At 35.2% G+C, this 27988-nt stretch overlaps 1 protein-coding gene across 2 annotated transcripts in view; it reads left to right on the forward strand.

The window, feature by feature from the left end:
* Positions 1 to 27852, forward strand: part of LOC120421847 (uncharacterized) — a 172277-nt gene extending 144425 nt beyond the window's left edge. The window contains exons 2-4 of one of the 2 annotated variants that reach the window (XM_052707699.1): positions 5117 to 5242; positions 20820 to 21515; positions 27353 to 27852. In XM_052707699.1, coding sequence (XP_052563659.1) covers positions 5117 to 5242; positions 20820 to 20938 — 245 coding nt within the window. In that variant the 3' untranslated portion in view covers positions 20939 to 21515; positions 27353 to 27852. The remainder of the gene's footprint in view (positions 1 to 5116; positions 5243 to 20819; positions 21516 to 27352) is intronic. The other variant, XM_052707700.1, reaches the window with a different exon arrangement.
* Positions 27853 to 27988: the final 136 nt, after the last annotated feature.

Below are 27988 nucleotides of genomic sequence, written 5' to 3' on the forward strand. Positions count from 1 at the left end.
ACTCAACCAAACTTCGGGACACTGTACAGAACGGTCAGCCAATCAAAATTTGTTCTGTTTATTCAAGGTCAACCATTAAAACTGCGCTTTTCTCGGAACGTCAAAAAGCGACGTGCGACAAGATAGCACGATAGCGTCGAGTCTGAATTTACTTGTTTTAATAGTAGTGAGCAATTATTCTTATTCAAAATTTCTAAAATATTTTAAAAAGTGATTATCATATTGCAGCTGAAAAACTTAAATCAAATTACAGAAACCGATCGATATGCACCACAATTTTAACTTTGACTTGCAATTATTTTTGGATTCCAAACTTTGGAAATGTCATAGGTATAGCTGATTTATTAACAAATATGGAAAAACTTTACCAGTTTCCACAAATTTGAATCAATTATTGACCAATGTATACAAACATTTCATTAGATTATTTAGAAAATATTAATGAAGTCCCAATAGCATTTCGATATTTTATGTTTTTCGAAACATCTTTTGTTTGGTTTATAATCATTAAAAAGCTTAGAAATATCATATAAAATGTACTCAAATAGTTTATAATTCAACGAGAGCAATAGCAAAATGAATTTCCAGCAAATAGTTTAAAAATTAAGTTGATTTTATTTTTTCTTATCCTCCCTTTTTCCATTTTATATTTTAAATGGTCTTGATGGTTTTTTTTAAGTTGATAAAACCAATTTTTAGCTTTATTAAGGCCGTTACAAATAGTTTTTGAAGTTAACGGGGGGGGCCCTATTCAAAACTGGTCCGAAAAATCAGGAGGCAAATTTTTTTTCTAAAAACTTCAAAATTTTGTGAAAAAAGAAGTTTAATAAACTGAAAATAATTTGGAATGCATTTCCCTGCGTTCAAAATCATATTAAACATATTTGAGATCGATCAACAATATTTTATTTTTTTGTGAAATGCCGTTGTACAGTACTGCAAAATGTTTTTTTTTTTTCGGCAAAAAAATATTTCGCCAATACTTTCATATTTTGAAAACTAAAGATTGGTGACAAAAACTTTAAATAAAATTTGTACTAGGTTTATTGAATAAGGCTCGTTTAAATTTTATTCAAAGTTTTTGTGCCTCAGCTCTGCTCAAGGTCGAAAGGGAGACAAAAAAAAATCAAATAAACTGTATTGTATCGTACGACTAAATCTCATACATTTTAATCAAAAAATAGCACAAAAATACAGTTTTAAAGCTATTGAAAAAAAATAAGGCTTATCGACTATATCTCGAAAATGGCTCAGTTTAAAAAAAAAGTAAGGTACTTTTCGATAGCAAATTTAACTTCACAATGAATATGAATGAATAGTCTTAAGCATTACTTAGAACTTTGCCAAATACCTAGAAATTCCTTCTCAACTGAGCGTCCAATTTCCCGGGGTTACAAAATTCCCGGGAAACGGGAAATTTTCAACAAATTTCCCGGGAAATCCCGGGAATTCCCGGGAAATTTGAAATTTAACCAACATTATTCTGATCCTGTTTCTGATCAATATTTTGCAACGCAATTGTATAGAACAGCAACCATAATGGTCAAAATAGGTCAAAATAAGTGTGAGGATCAATTAATGGCTTGAATGCTTGTAAAAAAACATCCAACTTTTAGAAAATATAAAAAAAATCGTAGTAAATAAAAAAAATAGTATTTTTTGTTGAGAAGTATTTGTTTAATCAAAGTGTCTGAACATCTATGCTCCACAACCATAAAAGTGTTTCAAATTTGTCTTAGTGACCATAAAATTAAACGAAAAAAAAAATCTTGCAGAAATAATATCATGGCAAATCATTAAATTTGCCTTAAAACTCTAATTTGCAGCGCTTTTTTACTTGAAACACTATTCAATGAAATCACAACTCAAAATATATGAAGCGAGTTTTTGAAATATGGTTGCATTCTTTGGGTAAATTTCATATTATACGAAGTTGTTTTCTAACGATTTTTCATAATTTTATTTATGATATGATTTTAGGTATATTAAATATTTTCAAAGTTTAGAAGTGGTTGAAAATAAACAATATTTTTTTCACATATAACCCTCTTACGCCCTTGGTAGCTCACGTGCTTCATAAATCTATAACTTCAAACTGTACTTTTGAACTTTTTTTAAGTTTCATTATATCAATGCAATTTCGATCCATTTTGGTTAACGTAATCAAAATTGTTGAACAAATATCAAATTTAATCTTGGCCGGAAAAGGTAACTATCTTATTTTAAAATTATATAACAAGAAAATCGTTTAAATAGGTTGTCAAAAATAAAATAGTTAATATTCATTCCATAATATCGTATGTTTTGTTGCCCAACATGTAAGCAAACAATATTCCTAGTTGCGAATGCTCCAAAATAAATAATATCTGAATCAAACCTTGATATGCAATTTACAGACAAGCTTATTAGTTCATTATGAATAGTCGATTGAAATTAATAAAATCAAATAAGGTTCTCTCATTAATTTTTCTTGTATATTTTCAAAATATTGGTGCCAAAAAGTTAAGAAAATGTATACTTCCGCTTGAATTTCGGGAATTCCCGGGAAATTTACAAATTTCCCGGGAAACGGGAAATATTTTTTTCCGGGAAATCCCGGGAATTCCCGGGAAATTTTTTCCCGGGACGGGAAATTGGACGCTCTATTCTCAACATACAGATTGAGAACATTTGCAATATTGAGTAAATTCGAAGAAAGTTCATTTATTAGTTTAAGAGAAAAAGTATTATTTTAAACATCAGTCATAAAAACTACATTGTTTACATCTAATGTAATCGTATAACCTTTTCTTTTTCTTTTCATTATACTGAGTTTTATTAAATTCGGGATTGAAATTAATTGTGCGTTTTCAAACAATTCAGTTTTTTTAATAAATCTAGTTTCATTAGAATTAACCTTATCACAATTGGTAATTCATAATTTTTCACTGGTTTTGATCATCCATGAGGAATAGCAGTTTATGCAACAAGTTGCAAAAAGAGGATTTTTTCAACACGAGTCGTACATTTATCCAACGAGGTTCACCGAGTGCTGAAAAAAAAAATAAGTTTTGCAACGAGTTCCATACAACATTTTTTGCAATTCCGAAAAACACCCATTGAGTGAAATTTTAAGTCAACTTTTCATGTATTTGGCAATAAATCGCTTAAATAAAAAAAATGTTGGAAAGTGTTACTTTTCAAAACAAGTTCTGGAAAGTTCAACCTTTCAGCATTTTTTTTTTTTGAAAAGTGTTGCTATTCGATTCTGTTATTTTTGGTACAGAAAAGTAGGCTATTTCGTCGTTCAAGAATAACAGGAAAAGTAAATAGTTTCACGACGGAATTGCAAAAAGAAACATTAAAGTGAAATTCTAGATATGTACTTTAATTATAAAATTTTAGATTGTTTTTACATTTTTTATTTCAAAATTATCCTCAGTTGGCCTTCATGGCCATATATGGCCATATAAAGACTAGAACCTTGACGATAGATACAGAACTTCAGAGAATAGGTCCATAAAGGATAATGACGCCTAATTTTGAACCTGATAGCATAATTAATTCTTCAAATAGTTCAGCGTTCCGTACGGGACTTTTCGCTGTTATTTTAAAGGCGGCCAATCCCACCACAACTTTCAATCAAGGAGGCAAATTTATTACCAGCTCGTTACCCGCCATCAGCCGGTCATAGACCCTCGAAACTAGCAGCAACCCCCAGAACCGGTCAGTCATCGAACTTTTGGCCCATGCCAAGAACATCTCTCTTAGCCAGCGCAACCAGATGCCCACAAAGGAAAGACCTTCAAAGTTCTCACACATGGTGGGATCTCTAAACGAGGCAAGACAAAAAAAAACAACATTTGAAAATAATTAATGTGGGATTTTGTTGCGAAAACAGAGTTGTACCGCGCCGCCGCGGCCGAGAAGGTGATAAAAATCTTCACCCTAGCTCCCTTTTGGCAAAAATGACCATCTTTAGAGACCTCTTCTCCGCTTCAGGACGGGTGTTTATTATGCGAAACGGCATTATTCTCTAGTTTGGGCGGCGCTTCTCTACAGCCATCATAGAAGGTAATCGGAAGTTGGACCCCCTGCTCCCCCTCCCGTGAAGTCGAGGGGGCCAAATTAAGGCCTAATCAATCATGCTCGTTAGCGACTTTTGGGTGGTGGCGAGAATGAAACTGAAGTTGTTTTGTGGTCGTTTCAGGTCTCGGTGTGGATCCTAGAGAAGAGGGGGACCCCTTTCAAGAACAGTCGTAATTACGTAATAGAGGAAGTCTTTTGTGTACATATGGGCGACGTGAATTGTTAGAATACTCGGTTTAAAAAGTTCATTGTTTGGTATTTTTGTGTTTATTTTTCGCTTGCTTGTTTTCTATTAGTTTGTATTATTTGATCAATTTGTATTTTGTTGTTTGATATTCGTGTTGCTAGATTATAATTATTTTATATAAGAACAGTATTATTATTAGTGAGTATTTGATTTAGATATTTAACACTGAAATAAAGAATATTCTTCTGAAGGATAAATCCAATGTCGAAAAAAGGTTCTGTAGATGAGTCGTTGGTTTAGTCGTGTAATGCAATTACAGATCCCTGAGTTTGAATCAATTAAAAATTAAACGAAATGTTTTTTTCTGAAGCAATTTTCGCTGAATTTCATAATTTTACCAGGCCATTCCAAATTTTATTTCAAGTTTTGTTGTGTACTAGAATAAGCAACATATGGCTTGAAATACAAATCAAAATTGTTTCGATCAAAATTGATGACAATAATAATAAACACTTAAAAATTAATTGAATCAAATTCGTTTTTTGAAATGGCGATTTTCTATTGAAAAATAATTCATATTGCTGACTAAAAAAAAACAACAACTTTGCATCACACAAATCGGTACAGAAGTGCACATTGAATAAAAGTAAAACAAAAATAGTAATCGTAAATAAAAAAACGAAACATTCACACAAGCACGCACACACACACTCTCTCTCACGGCTCACCGGGTGAAAAAGTTTACACACCAAATTGGACAAAATACTCCAACTCGTAGTATAAACTGCTGCACAATCACAACAACCATACAAACAGCCAAACAAACAACAACCCGTCTTCTCCCTGATTCATATTTTCTAGATCGTGTTGCACTGGTTACGGCACCCCCGAGCTACACACCACGCATGTATCATTACTTTCCAGCACACATGACACATCCCTTCTGTTACTATCCCTCACTGGCACCGCAACAGTCACGGTATCCAGGTATGTATTTAGAAGCGTTTGATTACGATGTAAACATAGCCCCCATAACCCTTATAACCCAACTCCACAAACACCAACCAACCAACCCCGAAATTAACCCTCGACGTAACGAGGTCAACGAGGGAGGTGGGTTTCGTGGATGACCCGAAAGTGCTAATGACGCACCACCACGTGGTCATCGCTCGCTGTACACATGCTTACCCTGGCATGCCAATTGACATAATTCATCACTGGTTAGGCACGGGCCGACATCTTGAGGTTCAAGATGTCGATTACCTCATGCCTTAAGGCGATCCCTGGAGAAAAATTCCGAAGCGGTTCGAATGGTATTTGAAGATCTACACTGAATCGCAAAAATAACCGACTCTGACTCCACAGCAATGCTTGAAACAAATTTCAAATATATTAAAATGTGCTAAGACAAAAAGTATCAATGAATTTTAAATTGGGTACGCAAAATTTAATATTTTTTACTGCAAAGCCTTAAACTTGTAAACGGTGAATTCTTTCAAAATTGAAATTATTTATTTTGTTTCATTTCTCCAACAGAAATTACTGTTACTGTAACTGAATGCAGGAAAAAAAATCATTCATCTCCTAAAGTGAATACAAGATGTACAGATGAATCATCGATTATTTTGATGCGCTCTTTCGATTGAATTTTGGCCCAAAACCTGGAACTCAAAGCCTGATTTTTAATAGCTCTTTTTCTGAAATACTTGTGCGATGTCTGTATCCGCTCTTTAATGTTAGTTTTATATTTTAGATTTGTAGCCATGGTCGGAGACGAGAATTCTATTTATGGATTCACAATTTTGGAGCGGTAAATGTGGTCAAAGCCATTTTAGAGGTATTTTTTTACTATTTTACAGATAACACTATCAAATTCAAAAAAAAATCAAAGAATTCCATTTCCAACAAAAATCCATTCGAAAATATGCGTAGAAAAATTTGAAAAAGCAATAAATTTGATTAGCATTTGATGAAAACACACATTTATGATGAATTTCTGAAATAACTAGTATAACCATCGACGTTCAAAAATGTGTTGAACATTTTTTCCAAAAAAGAGCAAAAAAATATTTTTTGAACTAAAAATTGTAATTACAAAAGAATTGTTTTTAATTAAGCGAGTTGATTTTTTTGGCTCTATCATCCCCACATTTATCGATAAAATTTTAACCGCAGCTGAAATTAAGTCACCAACTGCGAGAAATAATCTTTCAAATTAGTATAATTACCTCCAATATAAATTATTTCATCATCGCCATTTTTGCAAACCATCTCCATGTACAGTATGTAAAAAAGTATTTACACCCCTTGGGCACTATGCACATTTTGTGATGAAACATGTAAAAAATTTAAAGTTTGACAGGAACCTAGTACTACGTTTTGTTCAAAAACTCATGCCAAACATTTTGCTACAAAAATCTCATGAAAAGATGATTTCTATAAAAAGTTATATAACAAATACTATTACGAAAATAAAAAAGGTGCAAAAAAAGTTTGTACACCTTTCGAAAAATTAACATAAATAATGTTATTTGTTGACAAATCACCATAAATCCAGTCTCCCAACTCCAAATAGGCATCCTTGACTGATTAAAAAAAGAATTTGGATTGAATATAAAGTTTACTAACTACTTAGTATTAAAGGTTATATAACTCTGGAAATTCTATATAAAACTTATCTAAACTTAATTTTGCAAACTTTTAATTCAACTAAATGTCAATATATTACCATCCCAAGTAGCAAGAAAATCATCGCTCTTTATTTTGTTGTTCAACAATTGCTGTATAAGTGTTTTTATTCGTTAATTATTGAACAAGTGTCAAAAAATTTGGTCAATTGTTCACATTTTGACCAAAAAACCATTGTTCAACATGGCTGTGTAACACAAATGCCAAATCTAGCAACGGATTACGAACAGTTCATTTTGAAGTTTATTCTGACCTCAATGCAACATGCTTGTAGAACTCGAGAAGTAAAGTGACATTTGCAGACATGATGTTTCATTTCAGTTTGCTAAACGTGATAACATAGTAGATTTGACCTTTGGCTTCGGCTGGGATTTCTCGTAAACTAGTTGTTTATGTGAAGTTCGCGTTCGTGTTCTAAACACCGAGCAAGGACATGTTGACGAAACAAGCACAAATAGTTCTAAAAATAGAAACAGCTTATGTTCGAAAGCAGTTTTGGCAAACTGTTAGTGAACTTGGTAAAACCTAGATGACCGCAGACTTCTTATTGACGTTTAGGCCTGCTCATCCAACATAACCCCTCGTGGAAAGAAGCAGACGCGCGCCCGGACTTGACATTTGCAGTGATCTTGAGTTCGATACTTGCCCTGAGCATTCTTCATCAAAAAGGAAAACTGAAAATGCAGCACCGGGAACCAGCAGCAGTAGTAGAGTAGTAGTAGTAGCACGCGATGTTAATTTGCACTCAAACATCATTGAAAAAAAATCCCAAAGGCATAATTAAGAAATTAAATGATTTTTTATGGTTGATATTTTTTTATTATCCATCATTCATTAATGGCGTATCCCTGTCCAAACTAATAAATTACAAAAAAAAACTGGTAGTTAAATATTGTAAAGCGACATTTCTCACAAATAAAGGATTAAATGAAGAAAAAATAACTTTTGAGCGAACACCTTGAACATATTTTATGAAAAGCCTGTTAAACATTCTTGTCTGCCACGATATGTTCTTGAACGGTTATAAAAACGTTTGCCTAACTCCCTCCTGAATCTTAAAGGCAGAATGTTGCTAAAAGGTTCTAACGACGTTATCCAACCCGGTTCAGAATCTTACAAACGTTCTCTATGCAAGTAGGACTTGCGCTGGTAAAACTTAATTAAACTACGCACATTTCTAACGGGTTAAGAGATGTTCAACAACAGAAAAACGTGCGCTTTTTCCAGCGTTCAAGAGTTCTCAGGGACGTTGGGAAAACAAAGTAAATGTGTTCAACAACAAGTTCGGAAATCTTTTGTGCGAACAAAGTGTGCTACTTGGGATATAATTGCTAAATAAACATTTTGGAGTGGGTATAACACCGTTTTGGGGGTATTTGTATCGATAGAATAGATTTTTTGTTGGAATTTCGTTCCAACCCGGAATTACGTCGTAGGAAAATCCGCTGGCATCCGAACCGGTCCACGATTCACAAGTCAACCTATGTGGAATCGGAAAGGGCATAAAATTTCCGATCTTTTGATACCCAAACATCTAGGTTTTCTTTAAAACCTACGTTTTTAAATACCTGGGCAAAAAGTAAGTTTGATCCACGAGAACAAAAATTACGAAATTCCATACATTTTTGGCAGGTTGCTCAAACGAAACCATAACAACGTTTTTGCTTAGGTATTTAAAAACGTAGGTTTTAAAGAAAACCTAGATGTTTGGGTATCAAAAGATCGGAAATTTTATGCCCTTTCCGATTCCACATAGGTTGACTTGTGAATCGTGGACCGGTTCGGATGCCGGCGGATTTTCCTACGACGTAATTCCGGGTTGGTACGAAATTCCAACGAAAAATCTATTCTATCGATACAAATACCCCCAAAACGGTGTTATACCCACTCCAAAATGTTTATTTAGCAATTATATGGTAATATATTGACATTTAGTTGAATTAAAAGTTTGCAAAATTAGGTTTAGATAAGTTTTATATAGAATTTCCAGAGTTATATAAACTTTTATACTAAGTAGTTAGTAAACTTTATATTCAATCCAAATTATTTTTTTAATCAGTCAAGGATGCCTATTTGGAGTTGGGAGACTGGATTTATGGTGATTTGTCAACAAATAACATTATTTATGTTAATTTTTCGAAAGGTGTACAAACATTTTTTGCACCTTTTTTATTTTCGTAATAGTATTTGTTATATAACTTTTTATAGAAATCATCTTTTCATGAGCTTTTTGTAGCAAAATGTTTGGCATGAGTTTCTGAACAAAACTTAGTACTAGGTTCCTGTCAAACTTTAAATTTTTTACATGTTTCATCACAAAATGTGCATAGTGCCCAAGGGGTGTAAATACTTTTTTTACATACTGTATATCATTTGGCAAGACAAAGACTATTTTTTTTTTTTGCCAGAATAAAATCTGTCTAGCATAAGACGTTTGAAGGCGTATGAAATGTCATTTTTTTCTAACTCCTACCAAGGTTTTAACAAAGGTTTTATTAAGGCTTTGAGGAGGTTGTTAGGATTCAATTTTAAAGCCTTGAACTCCCATGTAGGTTTTATAAATAGGCCGTGACAACCTTTTGCGGAGGTCCTTTTGGGTTTTAACAGAGGTTTATCGGGGTTCTGGGGAGGCTGTTACGACTAAGTGGGTTTAATGTTGGTTTTGGCTGATTGGTTTTATAGCGGTTGTGACAGCTTTGATAAAGCCTAAAATGTTACCTGGGTTGCCATATTAGTGTTTTACGTCTTATTTTTACCCTATTTTTTCCTATTAAATTGTTGGTTTTAGACAGAATCATATACTGAACATCAAAATTGAAGTCCCGGCTCGTTCTTGCTCGAAAGATCATCAAGTCGAAGCATAAACGCCAGCACATTTTCGCTTGTGCGTTTACGCTGAGCGGGAAGTTGTTCTTTCTGGCTTAGTTTAATAGATCGACAAAGTGCAATATCGATACATATTTTTTAAAGTTAATCATAGACTTACATTGAAGACTGAGTACCCTTTATATTTTTCTAATAATGTGAATCAAATAGGTTTTTTCTTAATTAAATATAATCACCTTGCGACGCATAATTTAACACAGAAATTTAAAAAATAGGCATTCGAGATTGAGCCTTAAAAGCCTTAAAAAAGCCTTTAGGTGCCTGTCAGCCAAATGTAGTTTCACAATTTAAGACTCTCAAATTGAGAGTCATAGTTTAGCTTAAACTTTAGTTTTCTTATTTATAATTTCATTTATTTAATGTGCAACACAGAAATATAAAGCTTATGATTAATCCATGTTTAAATTCTGATTAAACAGTCATCCCTCATATTCGGAACAGTTTACAGATCGGCCAATGTTCAAAAAATCATATTGAAATTGTTCAAGAAATCATATTGAACTTAATGATTCGCTTTTACCTTCATTTGAAAGCTTTTCTTGCGATATTTCGAATGCTGTATCGAACAACTGCAAATTTTAACTTTTATGTCAAGTTTTTGAAGAAAAACTTTGACCCTTGAAATCCACAAATTCGGAACACTTTTTTCTTACGGATGTAAACAAACTTTGGTTCTCTCCAGGAGTACACAATTTTTACAAAATAATGACTTCACGCACTGAAATCAAAGAAATTCAAGCTTAGTTATGTTTTATGAATGGTCTGATAACTTTTTTGTGTGAAAATATCAGTTAAATTCAGGAGTTCCACAGTTGTGGGAGGAACAATAACATCCCACAATCATGGAACAGGCAATTTGGATGCAGTGTTTTGCTGCTCAGGATAAGATAGTCTTGAAATGAAGTTTTATATTCAAAAAATACTACTTTTACTAGTGACATATCAAAAGAATGTCCAAATAAAGGTCCTAAAAATAGTAGGGTCGAGAGAAAAGCAGCATTTGGCATGCTATTGACAAATTATCACAAAAATGTTCCGAATTTGTGGGTGTTCCGAATATGTGGGATAACTGTAGTTTGACTTGAAAATCATACAAAGAGACGAGTTGTTCCTTTTAATTCCGCTATATATTTTTAATATCTTGACAGATACGCATTTCGTCTACTACTTGCAGACTTCATCAGTGTTCTGTTCTCGAGTCGAGAACAGAACACTGATGAAGTCTGCAAGTAGTAGACGAAATACGTATCTGTCAAGATATTAAAAATATATAGCGGAATTAAAAGGAACAACTCGTCTCTTTGTATTCATAATAATGCATTCTGCTAAAACGCTCAACCAAACCACAATTTTAAAATCAATCAAAAGTTTATATTAACGTTGTGAAATGAAATTTTCTTTGGTCTTACTATTTTTATTATTTTGAAAATTAAGTTGAACTCACTGAATTAATACATTATTCATAAAATTTCTTTTGTTAAAAATTATAGTTGAATTATCATATTGTATCATTTGAATGGAATTTTATTTCAACAAGTTGAATTTTCAACCATATTTAAAACCTTTTTGCTTTCTTTTTTGTCTACTAGAGTTTAGTACAATTAGAACTTTAAATGTATTTAATGTAAAAAATAGTAATTGTTCTTTTTAATAACTATTTTTTTAATTCAATTAAAAAAATCGAAGATGATCTCACGATGTTTATTTTTACAAAACACAGTGTAAAAAAATCCGTCCAAAACATCTCCTTAAAACGAGAGTGAACCAGTACGGCACTTTCAACGACTTCCGATACAACCCGCCGCCTCCTTTCCCACTACGTCTAAGTCTCGTTTAAATGAGACGTAATAACTCTTCGGGGCCAACGAATTTGAACCCGGCGGTGTGGCCCCCTCTTAACCAGGTACTTACTCTCCGTGGTCATTCGACGCTGGTTCAGGTGGTCATTTAGTACCAATATTGCTAAATTATACAGCAGCAAGTTTGGGAGGGAAGAGTGCCGGCCAAAAGTCGACGACTTGTTACGCATCATTGTGCAATACTTGCTGACAGCTCAGTTTTTGGTATTTGCATGGATGTGAACTATTTTAGGTATTTTTGGATTATTCTATTCAAATGCTTTCACTGGCATTTAATTTATCCCTGAGAATAATCTATATTATCTAAATAAAATTTTCTTGCAAACTACTGTTAGCCCAGCATACTGCACATTTAACTATCCGCAGATATCAAGCATTAACTCAATCTGACGTGAACGCATTTCACTTTCCGTGCCGTCATAACATAGCATAAAGTTCAACCAAAATATGTATCGCGCGCTGTCTGTGGCAAAGGTCTGCGCGGTAAAACATTATGTTCGAGAGCTCATTAAAAACACCAGTTTAACCATTCCGCCCCGACATAACAACAACATTTCAACTTCGACAACAACAACCATCAACGAAAAAAAAAAAACAAACGCAGACACAATGCGTATTTCTGCAATTGCTTTCCCAAACTGTTTTGTCGACTGTCGACATTTAAAGCTGAATTCACTTATTTACGCGATTTTGCTAAATTAAGTCAAATCAGTGAAGTGTAAGTACCGAGCAAAGAGTGTTGTGAGAGCTGCTCGGAGAGCGCAGTACTCTAAGCGAAACTTGAACACGATTTTTACAATAAGTCACAATAAGTGAAGTCTGTTAACCCTCGAATGTTCAATCTTAGAATGTCATGGAATTGGAGTTTGCGTTTTAACCTAAATGACCACATACATTTTTTATTTGTAATAATATTTTGGCAATAATTTGGATTAAGTGAAAAATAATTATAAGATACAGTCAAACCTCTTTTTACGCGAATTTTGGTTCTCGCGTAAAAAAAAATCGCGTAAAAAAAGTTCGCGCTATTTTGAATTTTTCGCGTAAAAAGAGTTCGCGCTCTTTTGAATTGCTCGCGTAAAAAGAGTTTTCAGTATTTTTAAGTTTTATAAAGTATTAAATTTTTTAATAATAATAATGTAATTCCAGGTTATTCAAAATAGCTTCAGTGACCTACGCTGTATATTCTACAGCAGGTTGGGATGTTCTGGGTTATCCAAGAACTTCCGGAAGTAATGCACTGATTATCTACCTGTTCAACAATGGTCTGTACCAGTGTATCCACCATCGTAATAATTGCAGGTAGCTTCCGTGACCTACGATGATTACCTTGTGATCTGTTAGAATGTACGAGGTCATCCAAGAACTCCCGGAAGTTATGGCCTGGATATCTACCTGATCAACGGGAGTCTATATGACTATATTATCCATCGGTATAGCTTCAGGTAGCTTCAGTGGACCACGATGGGCACTCTGCCGCATGTTGGATTGTTTTGGGTCATCCAGGAACTCCCGGAAGTCATGGCCTGGATATCTACCTGATCAACGGGGGTCTGTATGGCTATATTAACCATCGGTATAGCTTCAGGTAGCTTCAGTGAGCCACGATGGACTCTCTGCGATCTGTTAGAATGTACGAGGTCATCCAGGAACTCCCGGAAGTCATGGCCTGGATATCTACCGGATCAACGGGGGTCTGTATGGCTGTATTAACCATCGGTATAGCTTCAGGTAGCTTCAGTGGACCACGATGGACACTCTGCGGCATGTTGGATTGTTTTGGGTCATCCAGGAACTCCCGGAAGTCATGGCCTGGATATCTACCTGATCAACGGGGGTCTGTATGGCTATATTAACCATCGGTATAGCTTCAGGTACCTTCAGTGAGCCACGATGGACTCTCTGCAATCTGTTAGAATGTACGAGGTCATCCAGGAACTCCCGGAAGTCATGGCCTGGATATCTACCTGATCAACGGGAGTCTATATGGCTATATTAACCATCGGTATAGCTTCAGGTAGCTTCAGTGAGCCACGATGGACTCTCTGCGATCTGTTAGAATGTACGAGGTCATCCAGGAACTCCCGGATGTCATGGCCTCGATATCTACCGGATCAACGGGGGTCTGTATGGCTATATTAACCATCGGTATAGCTTCAGGTAGCTTCAGTGAACCACGATGGACACTCTGCGGCATGTTGGATTGTTTTGGGTCATCCAGGAACTCCCGGAAGTCATGGCCTGGATATCTACCTGATCAACGGGGGTCTGTATGGCTATATTAACCATCGGTATAGCTTCAGGTAGCTTCAGTGAGCCACGATGGACTCTCTGAAATCTGTTAGAATGTACGAGGTCATCCAGGAACTCCCGGAAGTCATGGCCTGGATATCTACCGGATCAACGGGGGTCTGTATGGTTATATTAACCATCGGTATAGCTTCAGGTAGCTTCAGTGGACCACGATGGACACTCTGCGGCATGTTGGATTGTTTTGGGTCATCCAGGAACTCCCGGAAGTCATGGCCTGGATATCTACCTCATCAACGGGAGTCTGTATGGCTATTTTAACCATCGGTATAGCTTCAGATAGCTTCAGTGGACCACGATGGACACTCTGCGGCATGTTGGATTGTTTTGGGTCATCCAGGAACTCCCGGAAGTCATGGCCTGGATATCTAACTGATCATCGATGGTTAATTCACCAATATAGACCCCCGTTGATCCGGTAGATATCCAGGCCATGACTTCTGAGAGTTCCTGGATGACCTCGTTCATTCCAACAGATCGCAGAGAGTCCATCGTGGCTCACTGAAGCTACCTGAAGCTATACCGATGGTTAATATAGCCATACAGACCCCCGTTGATCAGGTAGATATCCAGGCCATGACTTCCGGGAGTTCCTGGATGACCTCGTACATTCTAACAGATTTCAGAGAGTCCATCGTGGCTCACTGAAGCTACCTGAAGCTATACCGATGGTTAATATAGCCATACAGACCCCCGTTGATCAGGTAGATATCCAGGCCATGACTTCCGGGAGTTCCTGGATGACCCAAAACAATCCAACATGCCGCAGAGTGTCCATCGTGGTCCACTGAAGCTACCTGAAGCTATACCGATGGTTAATATAGCCATACAGACCCCCGTTGATCCGGTAGATATCCAGGCCATGACTTCCGGGAGTTCCTGGATGACCTCGTACATTCTAACAGATCGCAGAGAGTCCATCGTGGCTCACTGAAGCTACCTGAAGCTATACCGATGGTTAATATAGCCATACAGACCTCCGTTGATCAGGTAGATATCCAGGCCATGACTTCCGGGAGTTCCTGGATGACCCAAAACAATCCAACATGCCGCAGAGTGTCCATCGTGGTCCACTGAAGCTACCTGAAGCTATACCGATGGTTAATATAGCCATATAGACTCCCGTTGATTAGGTAGATATCCAGGCCATGACATCCGGGAGTTCCTGGATGACCTCATACATTCTAACAGATCGCAGAGAGTCCATCGTGGCTCACTGAAGCTACCTGAAGCTATATCGATGGTGAATACACCGGTACAAACACCCGTTGAACAGATAGATATTCTATTCGTGACTTCCGGTTGTTCTTAGTTGTCCAGAACATCCCAATATGATGCGGAGTATCCGTAGGTCACCGAAGCCACTGATGGTAAAAACCCTGATTGAGGTCCCCTTTGAACAGGAAGATATGACCATAATGGTTAAGACTTCCGACAGTTTAAAATCGGACCGCGTTATTTTGAATTTTTCGCGTAAATTGAGTTCGCGTTATTTTGAATTCTTCGCGTAAAAAAAACCGCGTAAAAAAAATTTCGCGCAAAAGGAGGTCGCGTAAAAAGAGGTTTGACTGTACAGCAAATTGTTTTTATTTTTTGAATAAAGCGTTAATTTTTGCAAAGATTTTTTTTAAATTATTCGTTGCATTTTAACACGCTTTCATTGAAATGTTAAAACCATCACCTGGAATAACTTTACTATTTCTTTTAATATTCCAGAGATTTTTTTCTTGAAAATCTTAAATTTAAAAAATGTCTCATTTTATAACATTGCATTGCAAAAACGATGCTTAAACGTCAAAATTTAAAAAAATTCGTGATTCTGGAAATTATTCTACTTTAGAAGCCAAAATGGTTCAATCATCATGCATTTTTGCTGTTTATGTTCAGCAAAGGTTGAAAGTGTACTTATAAAAACAAAAACCAGACTCGATTATCCGAAGTTTCGATTTTCCGAAGGTTTGTAGGGGACTTCGAATAATCAAATCAAGAACAAAAAAAATGTTTTTTTTATTTTCTTACTTTTAATGTCAAAATCGAGTTTTGCGACCCAATTTTAGCCAAATTTGATTTGTTGGTTGTCTATTTAATTTAAAATCCTTTTTTTTTATTTCATCACCACCATTTTGGCTTCTATCTTGGATTTAAAAATTCTAAATGACTTAAGAGTAGTTTAGGAGTCATACTTAAGCTCATAAAAAAAAAATAAGACAACCATAAAACATTTTTTTTTTCGTGATTAGATTATCCAAAGTTTCGATTATCCGAAGTGAAATTCTGTCAAGACCTTCGGATAATCGAGTCTGGTCTGTACATAACATTTTTTATTTTTTTAACCGTAGCTTCGATATTGCTTCAAAAAATCCTAACCTGGAAAATCAAATTTTGATCAACCTGTGCAATAGCCCATTTTTTCAATATTTGTTGTGAGTGAGCAACTTCTGTTCTACGGAAAATCTGCCCCTTTTTTTCTGTCTTCATTTTTTTTTTAGATTTTTTTTTTTAGTAGACAGCAGTTGCCCTTGAAACTATACTCTAATCGGTTATTTTGGTTCCTGATCACGAATCCGTGGTCCATTTTTCTAAAACTTCTAACGGAGATGGTACGACCCCTTTCATTTTTCATAATTTTTGCAAAGACACGTTTTTTAGTGATTTGTAGCTCGAAACCGTAAAGAGATACACATTTTGTGTCAAAGGGACATTTGTGCAAAATTGGCCTGATTTGATGGCGTGTAAAAACATCCGAAAAAATGTATTTTTCATCAAATTTAAAAAAAAAATCGTTTTAAAACTGCTGCCATTTCCCCGTTACATGGCATTGTATGGATTTTTTTTTGTTTTTTTTTATCTCCAACGTGATGTTTTTTTATTTGGTTTTCTTTTCATTCACTTTCAATTACGTTTTTTTGTGACTTTCCTTTGGTTAATTTTTAAGAGTGTATTAATGTTCTACAAAGTTGTATAGCAGAATGAAAGGTTGATTCAAGATTTGCTGAAATTCCCGAAAAAAAAACTTCAAAAGACAACGTTTGAGTTTTAAGTGTTAAAACTTCGAAAAACTGGTCACAAATTGTCAAAATCATCACTTAAAAAAAAAACATTCGAGCAATTCTCTACCAAAACCGGAAATGGATTTTATTTGTATTTTTTGATTTGGCTCAAACTTTGTGGGGGCCTTCCCTATGACCAAATAAGCTATTTTGCGTCATTGGTTCACCCATACAAGTCTCCATACAATTTTGGCAGCTGTCCATACAAAAATGGTATGTAAATATTCAAACAGCTGTAACTTTTGAGTGAATTTTCTAATCAATTTTGTGTCTTCGGCAAAGTTGTAGGTATTGTTGAGGACTTTTGAGAAAAAAAATAGGTACACGGAAAAAAAATTTGCTGATTTTTTAATCAACTTTTTTTTTTACTAAAACTCAATTTCCCAAAATACGTAATTTTTTATTTTCGAGATTTTTTGATATGTTTTAGGGGACAAAAATCCGCAACTTTTGAGCCATAGAGAAACATGGTCAAAAAATCTGCCGACGAGTTATGAATTTTTGAAAAAATAGTGATTTTTGGAAAAAAAACGAAGTTTTCTGCAAAAACAAGTCTGACATTATTTTTTAATGCAAAATTGAATTTGCAATCGAAAAGTACTTTACAGATTTTTTGATAAAGGGCTCCGTTTTCAAGATATAGCCACCGAATGTTTGATTTTAGCGAAATATTTGCAGTTTTACAATTTTTAAAAAATAGTGACCATGAGTGACCATTTCTAAAAATATTTTTTTTGAAAAGTTCAGAAAATTTGCTATAAAATTGTCCAAGAGACATTGAAGATTGGACCTCGGGTTGCTGAGATAGAGCCGCTTTAAGAAAAAGAAACACGAAAATTGAAGTTTTCTAAATCTCACCAAAACAACCCACCATTTTCTTATGACGATATCTCAGCAACTAATGGACCAATTTTCAATCTTAAAACATGAAACATTCGTGAAAGTTTCCGATCTTTTCGAAAAAAATATTTTCAAATTATTTAAATCAAGACTAGCATTTTAAATGGGCGTAATATTCAATGTTTGGCCCTTTTAAAATGTTAGTATTGATTTAAAAAATTTCAAAAGATTTTTTTCGAAAGGATCGGAAAATTTCACGATTGTTTCATGTTTTAACATTGATCAGAAAATTCACTCAAAAGTTACAGCTGTTTGAATATTTACATACCATTTTTGTATGGACAGCTGCCAAAATTGTATGGAGACTTGTATGGGTGAACCAATGACACAAAATAGCTTATTTGGTCATAGGGAAGGCCTCCACAAAGTTTGAGCCAAATCAAAAAATACAAAAAATAAAAATGGTCGAAATCGGCCGATTTCGTAGAGAGTTGCTCATTCGTAAAAATCAGAAAACTCTTGAAGAATACATGCAAACCCATTATTCATGCAAATCAAAATTTTGGTTTTTCTCTTTTCTACAACTTCGTAAAAATTAGACACTTTTAAAAGTTTCCCTGCAAAGTTATAAAAACACGTTATTTTGAAATGAAAAAAAGTTTTCAATTAAAAACGACCCCTCCGAGTTAATGCAGATTTGAAAAGTACATAAAATCTTCCATAAAATGATTTTTTTTTCGATTTTTGATAGTTGAGTAACAAGACAATGCAGCGATTTGAAGAATAGTTTCGAAGTTTATTGATGTTTTCATATTGTTTTGGCTTCGATACTTTGCTGACATGTTGAAGAAAGGGGACGGGGGAGAAGAAGAATGACATAGTTTTATTAAATAGGATCATTCCTTCTGGTTGCTTTATGGTCGCGTTCAAAAAGCTATGGAATTTAAAAGTATTTTCTTGTAGCTACTGTTTTTCTATTTCTCTGTGAATAAAGATTTGTACCCATTTAGTAAAGATTGTGTGTGAAAAAACATAAAAAAAAAGTATTAGAAACATTAAAGTAATCATCTTAAAAGCATTTGGTAGCGGTAGAAGAAAATTTAAATTTCCAGAAAATTATGTGTCACCGTCATCTAACTAGATTCAGGTGACATTGAAGATCATTTTGGAAATTCTTTCGAAATTTTTCGTGAAACCAGTTTCGACCACGTTTTGACCCACAACTTAAATTATTTAAGACCACAAAACCCACTTTGTAATTAATTAATTAAACTATGACTTAATGCAACTAATTACAACTCAAAAGCTAAAGACTTATTATTATATGAGAAACGCGAAAAAAGCAGTAATTGGAGGATGCAGCTAAAGATATCAATCTGCATTTTTGAACACTTTAAGCATGAAAAATAGAAACGAAGAAAAGATTTTCGAGGCTCAAAAACTGCTCAAATTTACCTTTCAAGACACGCAAAAAAAATAAAAATAGAATTGAATTGCTCAAACTGTTAAAAAAAAATTTTGACACTCAAAGGTTAAACTTAAACTTCCCGGTAGCAACCGTCTTTGAATTGTGTGCGAACGAAATCTGACACGCGTGCGCTCAAACTTTCAAACACATTAATTTTATCATTATTATGGCATTACTCTCTTCTGAAAGGACTACACCGAGGGGGAGGAGAAGGAGCAGGGGGAGACAAGTTAGTAACAATAGTTGACAGCTCACAAGTCGCTACTGCTGCTTTGAGTAGATTACGCAAGCTCTCTTTTCCAGAGACATAGACAGACGGACTGATCTTCGACATCGGCGGCGTGGCGTTGACTTTGAGCATGATCGTCGTCATTGTCGCCGTCGTTATGGTTGAGTAAAGTGTTGTTTTTCACTTTTCTTTTTATTTTTCTTGTGACCGATTTATTCGCTGCTCCTTTTTTCCGGTCAATTATGCTAACACAGAGAGGAGTGGGAAATGGTTGGCAAAATGGTGATGCAATAAAATGTTGGTGATTTATGCGGGTAATTGATGCAATTTTAGCCTGGTGGAGAAAGGAACGGGGAGTTACAGCATACTTTTTTTGGGAAAGTGTAAAATGTCATAAATCTAGGGTCCTAAAGTCTAACAAGTAGTTTTGAATTTATCTTTACGTTGGAAATATTTTTCAAATATTTTTTCAGATAATAATTAACTTTAAACAAATTTTAACAACAAAATCTATAGAACATGCTTTTATCATGTCCATATTTCTGCTCAGCTTATTGGTTAATGATCTTCAAATGGATCGTTTTTTATTTAAAGCACATTTAACCAAATAAAAAAATCAATCTCATCAATCCACAATCACCGCCAAACTAGATCATCAATAAAAATTTCGCTTTTAGTCATAAAACGACACCTAATCGCTTCGCCTATAGTTTTCCTCACAACATGATCCATAACAGCTCGAAAAAGCTTCGCCGAACTGCTTTCGCTTGTCTCCATTTAAAACGCTAAGCTGATGAAAAACCTCCAAATTAATCATAACGGGCCCTTTTTCGTCGGTGGTGACGACGACGCCGATCAATCAGCAAAATGAAACCACAGTCGAACCAAAGAAAAACTCGACTCTTTCCTCATGCACTTTTCTTTTATTTTGACGAAAAGCGCTCGCTTAATCCAATTGTTGCAACTTGCAGTATTTTTTTTTTTTTGTGTTCGAGAGTGAAAATTTGTGTCTGACTAGCCCATTCGTTTGAGTAGAGAGGGTAAATTGCTTCAACTAACTTTTCGTTTTAGCTTCGTTTCAAAGAAAAGGTTGAAAAACAGCTGATTAGATGCAATTTTTGCATTGATTCAATTTTAAAATACATAATAATTTAAAATGTTAAAATTGTATGACAAATCTTCTAATCCATTTTCATTTTTTATTCTCTTTCCTCACAAAAAAAACTCAAATTAGGCCTCTTCATGCGTCCGGACGAGGCGAACCTGTACACTACGCTGGAGCAGACGATGAGCAGCAATCCGAACGTGTACTTCCAGCGGGGTGGCGGGGTCCATCCGGGAATGATGTACTAAGAGCACACAGACTTAACTATAGAGCGCACGTCAAGCAGAAGGAGGGGGTCAATTCCTACTACAAGCAATACTTACGTTGATTTCGAGAAGCTGAGGACCCCCCCTTCTCGAGAAATGTGTTGGCCGGAGTTTCTTGAAAACAACAAAAAAAAATCGAAGATATCGAAAAGTTCGCAGACTTAGTAGATACCGGAAAGAGAGAGAGACCCGGCGACAAAGTAAAAGTATTTTTCATCAACCGCAGCCGGATTTAGTGAATATTACCAACTGCAAAAAAAGAAACTAACACGTAAAGCAAAATAAAGAGAAAAAAGTAAAACATGAAAGTGATTTTAGGCGGTAAGACAAAAAAAGCAGAAGATTGCGCTACGTACTAATTAGAGAATAGTTTGAAGAAAAATCTTCATCGAAGCGACCATCGCGATCCGGAACCCGGACCCCGGAACCCCGACATGGAAGATCGAGACAGAGTACACACACCCACATACACTTTCCCAGTACATGATAGTTTAACGACGCCAGAAAGTAGACCACCCAGCAGCTTTCAGGACTACTATTTTCACTTCATTAGAGTTTAGTAAGTATTTCTAAAAAAACATTGATTGATAAAAATATTGCAAACATATCTTTAAGTTCCAGAGTTTCTAGTAATTCAAAATAATTAACACTTAGATAGCCAGATGAAATCAAGGCAATAGAAAATATGATGATTTTCCTACAGGAATCTCACACTTGGACAATTTTGGGCTTCCCTGTGACCAAAACATCATTCCATACAAGTCTATGCAATGTTTAGAGCTGTCCATACAAAATTGTCATGTAAATATTCGAAAAACTGAAACGCGGGAAGGCATTCTCTGATCGATATGTTGTCCCGAGCATGGGTAAATAACAAGGAAAATGCGTAATAATACCTTTCTGTGGTATCAATACCAAATTTTGGTATTCCTGGACCCTTTAGAATTTGTCTTAAGGATTATGCAAGAGCAAAATGTGGTATCATACCAATTTAAGGTATTGTTTTGATATTGAAAAATGGCAGAATTTGTCAATGGTCGAACACCACATTTTGGTATTCTTTTGGTATTACAGTATTTCATCAAATTCCTCTGAAACTATGGGAAAATGTTGAGCAATTTTGACAAAATAATTAATTTTGCGCTAAAATGATGTCTCAAAGCAAATGCATTCATTGAAAACCGGAAATTTCAAACTTGATTTTAATCATTTTTGATATACTCCCTAAAGAAATGACTTGAAATTGTGGAAAATTTTCTAAGTCAGGATGCTAAATTTTGGTATTATTTTGGTATTGAAAGGTTTCATCAAATTCCTCTGAAACTAAGAGATTTTTTTTGTAAATTTTGACGAGATAACTAATTTTGCACTAAAATGACTTAAAACCCAAAAATGTTAAAGCTGATTTTCATATTTTTTTTTCGATATACCCACTAAGATTTTTTCAAAAACGTTGAAATTTATCTTAGTCGGGATAACCAAATACTTTGAAAAACGAGTTAATCGACACATTATTGAATTTTGGTGAATTTCAATCCAGTTTCATTTTAATAACCCTTATTTTTCAATCTTGTTATTTTTCAGAATCTTCAAGAACTTCAAGCACAGGCCGTTCATCAATGACAAATGCATTCGATGTGGTGAAGAATATCACTAAGAACAACATGGAATCATCAGGTGAGTAGATTTGGCTGTTGCATATGGATCATTTCCGTTTTTCACTAACTGCAACTGCTGCACTAAAAATGGTATGAAAATACCAAATTTTCGTATTACTTGTGCAAATAGTGACCGAGCCACGTAGCCCAGTGGTAACGCTTCCACCTCGCAAGCGGTAGATCGGGGTTCAAATCCCAGATCGGACCAACACAACTGGTGATCTTTTCCCTTCTGGAATCGATTGCTTAGTAAAGGGAAGGTGTATCGTCACAAACTGGACCTTATCACGACACCTTAGGGAGGCGACCTATGGAATGTTAACATTAACCTTAACATGTTAACATTAAGTTGAAATGAAACTGCCACTGAATCCGCTTTGTAAATGCCGGCCCCGATACTCTTCAAGGGTGTTCCCCTCAGGAACTGGGAATGTATGTGTATGTGGATGACCACAGGAATACCTAAATATGATTTTCCAAGGGCGCGGAAATACCTAAACATAAAACCATGGTAATACCAAGTTTTGGTATTCAAGCAATGTTCAAAAATCCAGAAGACCTCAACTTGGTATTGAAATGGTTTTATTTTGAGGTATTATTTTACCCTTGGAATAACATGGTTTGGTATTGTTGTGTCCTTCCACATACAAGACTTTGGTATGATTTCATGGTATTTTACCATCTATTACTGGGCAACCAAGGGCACATTTTGGTCCCTGTTATTTGCCCAAGTGATACCAAAATTTGGTATTCCCGTGTTATTTACCCCTGCTCGGGGTCTGCAGCAAAATTGAAGGTTATGATGACAGTAACTTACTGGCTTTTTATAATTGTGTAAAGTGAATCTAAAAAAGAAAGACAAAAAAATTAAGCAAATATCTCGGATTAGTTTTCAAAAAGCCGTAAGAGCCAATGGTAAACAAAGCCTTTTTTTGCATCGGTATCCGACCTACATACGAAAAAAAAATATTTCAAAAAATCTTAGGATTGTTCATCGACACGTCTCTTAAGTGCCCCAAACTAAGAATAAATGAAATTTTGTTACAATTGGGAGAAAAACGAATATTAGTGTCGGAGGTCACGGTGGCTCTTACGGCTTTTTGAAAACTCACCAGATATATTCTTTAAAATTTTGAAGATTTCAAAACAAGTTTAAAAAGGCTTAATAAAACGATTTAGGAAGTTTTTAAATATCTTAAAAACTTTGAAAATAATAATTTTCTAAATTTTGATTCTTTGCAATGCTTTATCTCGGCAACTATTTTTTCAATTTTCAAAGTTTGAGAAAAAAAAACTTCTTTTTTATTTGATAATGTCTAAAATTTCGACTTTTCCCAAAAATCACATTTTTTTTAAAGTTCAAAACTCGGCGGCAAACCATACTTCTCTATAACTCAAAAGTTGCGGATTTTGGTCCCCGAAAACATATTTGGAGTTTTTTTTTTAAAAGTCAAAGTAGTTATGTCACAGACATAACCGGAATGGCGTAGACTACGTAAAGTTTTGATATGTGGACAGAGTTTTCCATTTCTTAATTTTGATGAATTAGCTAGATACTTGAAATACATTAACGGAATAAGATTGTGAATGCGAGATGGACCCCCCAACACCTGGTACATTCAATTGGACCGTGTACGTACCGGTTGTTGAAACGGAATTTTTATACGATTCGAATTGAATTCCGATAAAGTTGACTATTACTAGAAAGAGATGGCAAATCTAATGCGAACAAAACCGCAGCTACCATGTAAACTTACTTTGAATGTATTGATAAATCTTTGACTAGACAACATCGAATTAAGGAAGGAAAGAGAAGAACGAAAAACGATTTTTTCGCGAACCGAATGAATGTTTGGTAGCAGAATGAGGAGGAGGGAGAGGGGTTGGGGGCGAGAGCAGCCTCAGAAAGCTGTGCATTCCGTCGCCCCCGAAGACCAGATTTGTTCCTGAAATTTAAATTCAAATTAGTTCGCTGCCTCGTCCTGGGTGGGACGAGGGCAACTCTTTCAACGCTTTAGAATTGGATGAGACGTAAATCTTTCAGAAGCGCTCGCCGCGAATGCGACGAGCTAGTTGGATGTCCTGATTGTTTCACAACCAAGGCTTGACCCACGAGAGGCTTTTCGGCGGAAGGCAGCAGGCGCGCGCCTCATCTTGTTGATGCCTCGTCCCGGATGGGACGACGGATGGGGATTGAGGCACCTCCGAACCACAGCAACCACGAAAGATCCAAACGGTCCGGCCATCGAGAGGCAACTGGCTGAAGGTGACGACGAGAAGGCGATGCGCACTTCTTTTCCAGTTCTGGTCCCTCTCTCCTGCTGCTGCTGCTCTGGTCTCTCTCCTGCTGCTGCTGCTCTGGGCCGAGCTTTCCTGCTGCTGCTGCTACTGCTGCCGGTCCGACGTCTGAGACGTGAATGATGGAATGGGCTCTGGCGCGCGTTCTTATGTATGATTTAGGCCCGCTACTTCCCCTCCTTTTTCGCGACCGACACTCGGTCGCGTTGCTCGGATGATTTTCCCCTCAAAATAGGTACTTGACATTCCCGTCCGTGAGTGGGAAGCGCTCATTTTGCTTGCAAAATCTCTGCATTTTGAAAACATTTTAAAACATTCAATTGTTTCAATAGTTAAACTATTTTGCCAACAATGAAAGTTTTATAGCAAATTGCTGAATAATTTTCGAATCGAATGGCACATAAATCGTGTCGATTCGATTAGAGGGAAGGAAGATATAAGCGTTTGACGGATGACGCAGTAATCCAGGGCCTTCGGCCCGGGTTTTTTGGAATGACACCCCAGTACCTTCGACAAAGACGTAAGTCTACGTCAAAATGGTCCAATAGACCAAATTTTCAGACTTGTATGGGTGAACCAATGACACAACATTGCATCTTTGGGAAGGCCCCTACAAAGTTTGAGCCAAATCAATAAATACAAATAAAATCCATTTCCGATTTTGGTAGAGAATTGCTTTATTTCATAAATCTCAAATATGCTTTTTACTAGAAATAACATTTAAATGGCTGAAATCTGAAAACGGTGCCTTGATTATAACAATGGAGTTTTACAAATAATCTTGTTTATATTTTTTCTTCTGAAAAAAAAAAATAAACCGGCATAATTTAAAAATCATTATATCTCCTTTAAACAATTTTTGTCCATGTTCTCTGTCGCAGAAACTTGCTAATTATTTTATCCAATTGTCTTTGTCATAAAATAAATCTTTGCTGAAGTCACCATTTTGATCAGAAAATCTCTTCCAAAGGTACAAAATTTCGAATCGAAACTAAGGGAAACCCCACGGAAAGTTTCAGCCTGTTAAAAAACAGCAATTCTACATTACAAAAGTTTTGATATCGTTGATATTGTTCAGCGTTTTCGAGTTAATTCGACTAAAAGCTTTTCATATCAACCCTAGCATTTAAAATGGCCCAAAAACATTTACTTTCGACAATATCAAATTTAAGGGTTTATTTTTAAATTAAAAAAAACCATTATTTCGATTTTTTTCTACGATTTTCAAAAATACGGCAACTATTGCAAATAATTTTTTACCAACTTGAGCTGTAGCTCAAAAGATGGCATCTCCTTAAACATATCCAAAAAAAGGGTTTTTCAAAAAAAAATTCGCGAAGCAATTTATTTTTATGGAAGGTCGAAAATTGGGTAAATTTTTTGAGTTTCATTTTTTTTTTTTTGTAAAGTTCTTAGCAATAACTACAACTTGGCGAAAGGCACCAAATCGATCAAAAAATCCGTTCTGAAGATACATATTTTAATAGCCTTTTTGTATGAACAGCTGCCAAAATTGGTAGAAAACTTGTATGGACGATGCAAAATATCTTTAATTATAGAAAAAGTACACACGAATAAAAAAATGCAATAGCTAAATGTTAAAAAATAACTCATTTTATGGAGAATTGCTCAAAATATAAAATTAAAATTTAATAAAATCTGCTGATTTCGTAATAATTTGCTTATCTACATTAGACTAGAAATAATTTTATCTGTTTAAATTGTTTAGCTTAGTTGTAAGGTTAAAATAGTAAAAGATTTTCAAACCAATCGTGATGCATTAGCAAAATTCATGTTTGGTCTCAAAAATATTATTTAATTTTTTTTCTATTTGTTCCCGATTTATGGTTAACAATACATAATTTTCATTAAGTGTTAGATACTCATAAAAAAAATTTAAAAAAAAATGATGGAGATATGTATTGTTTGTTAAAATTTTAGAAAAAAAAACCCTCAAAAATTAAATGTATTTATTTCAGTTCATTCTTAGATATTTTGGATTTTTTGCAGAAGTTTTAGTCCATTGCCTTGCTGCATCTTTTTAAGAAATGACCTTGCAAATCTTTGTGAGATTTTTTTTTTAAATTGCAAAATACCATTTAGTACAGTATTATATATTGATTGAAGTTAACATTAAGATATTACAGAAAATCTAAATGGTGCCCAGTAAAAAAATCATGGTTATATTACATCTGGGAAGGGGTACATCTTTAATGTTAGAACAAAGGTGTAATTTTACCTCTGAAAATGTGTAAGTTTACCACTTTTCTGGTGAAATGTCACTTTTTCAGTCTAAATTGAGGTAAAATTACATCAATAAGTAATATTCAACCTTCCACAATTACACCTTCCAAATTTACACAATTTTTTACTGTGTACTTTGAGCTACGAAGAATGGAAGCGATGAACTGTTACTACAATTTCCTTTTAAATTTTCCAGAGTTTTCGAGAAAATGTGATCTCTCTACCACGTAACGGACAGGCGAGACCTACCACGAGGCAATTTTTGACACGTGTCTTAAGGCAGCAGCAGCAGCATCATTATCATCCACCCAGATTTAAGGGCCACCCGAAAAATCAGCATGTAATTTCCCTTCCGTGAAAGCTAAAAAACACACACATTCATCGAGGCAAACAAAAAATTACATCACTTTTAATCGGAGCCAACGCATTCACGGAGAGACCTCGGCGTTCGAAAAATTTTCGCACCTCAACCCATCAATCCGAGTAATCAACAGTGAAGAAAAAATAGACTAAGCTTAAAGTCTGTGTAAAACAACGATTTATTAGGAAAATTTCCCCCCATTTTCACTCCACACTCCACAATAAGTAAGCAAAATCGCATCATAAAAGTAGTGTTCATTTTCATCGCGTGCGGGCAATCCCGCGAAACGACTAACTTATAGACTAAATCCGTTTAAAGTAAAGAAGAAGACGAAGGCGAACAATGTGTAATTTAAGGCGAAACGATAACTTTAAGGGAAGCGGCATGTTCAAAACTATGACAAAAAGGCGCAAAACAAGAAACTCTCTCTGTGAATGAATTTAACCAGAAAGCACCGCGCACAGGTGAGGT

Source organism: Culex pipiens, chromosome 2 (assembly GCF_016801865.2).
Source record: "Culex pipiens pallens isolate TS chromosome 2, TS_CPP_V2, whole genome shotgun sequence".
Lineage (NCBI taxonomy): Eukaryota > Metazoa > Arthropoda > Insecta > Diptera > Culicidae > Culex > Culex pipiens.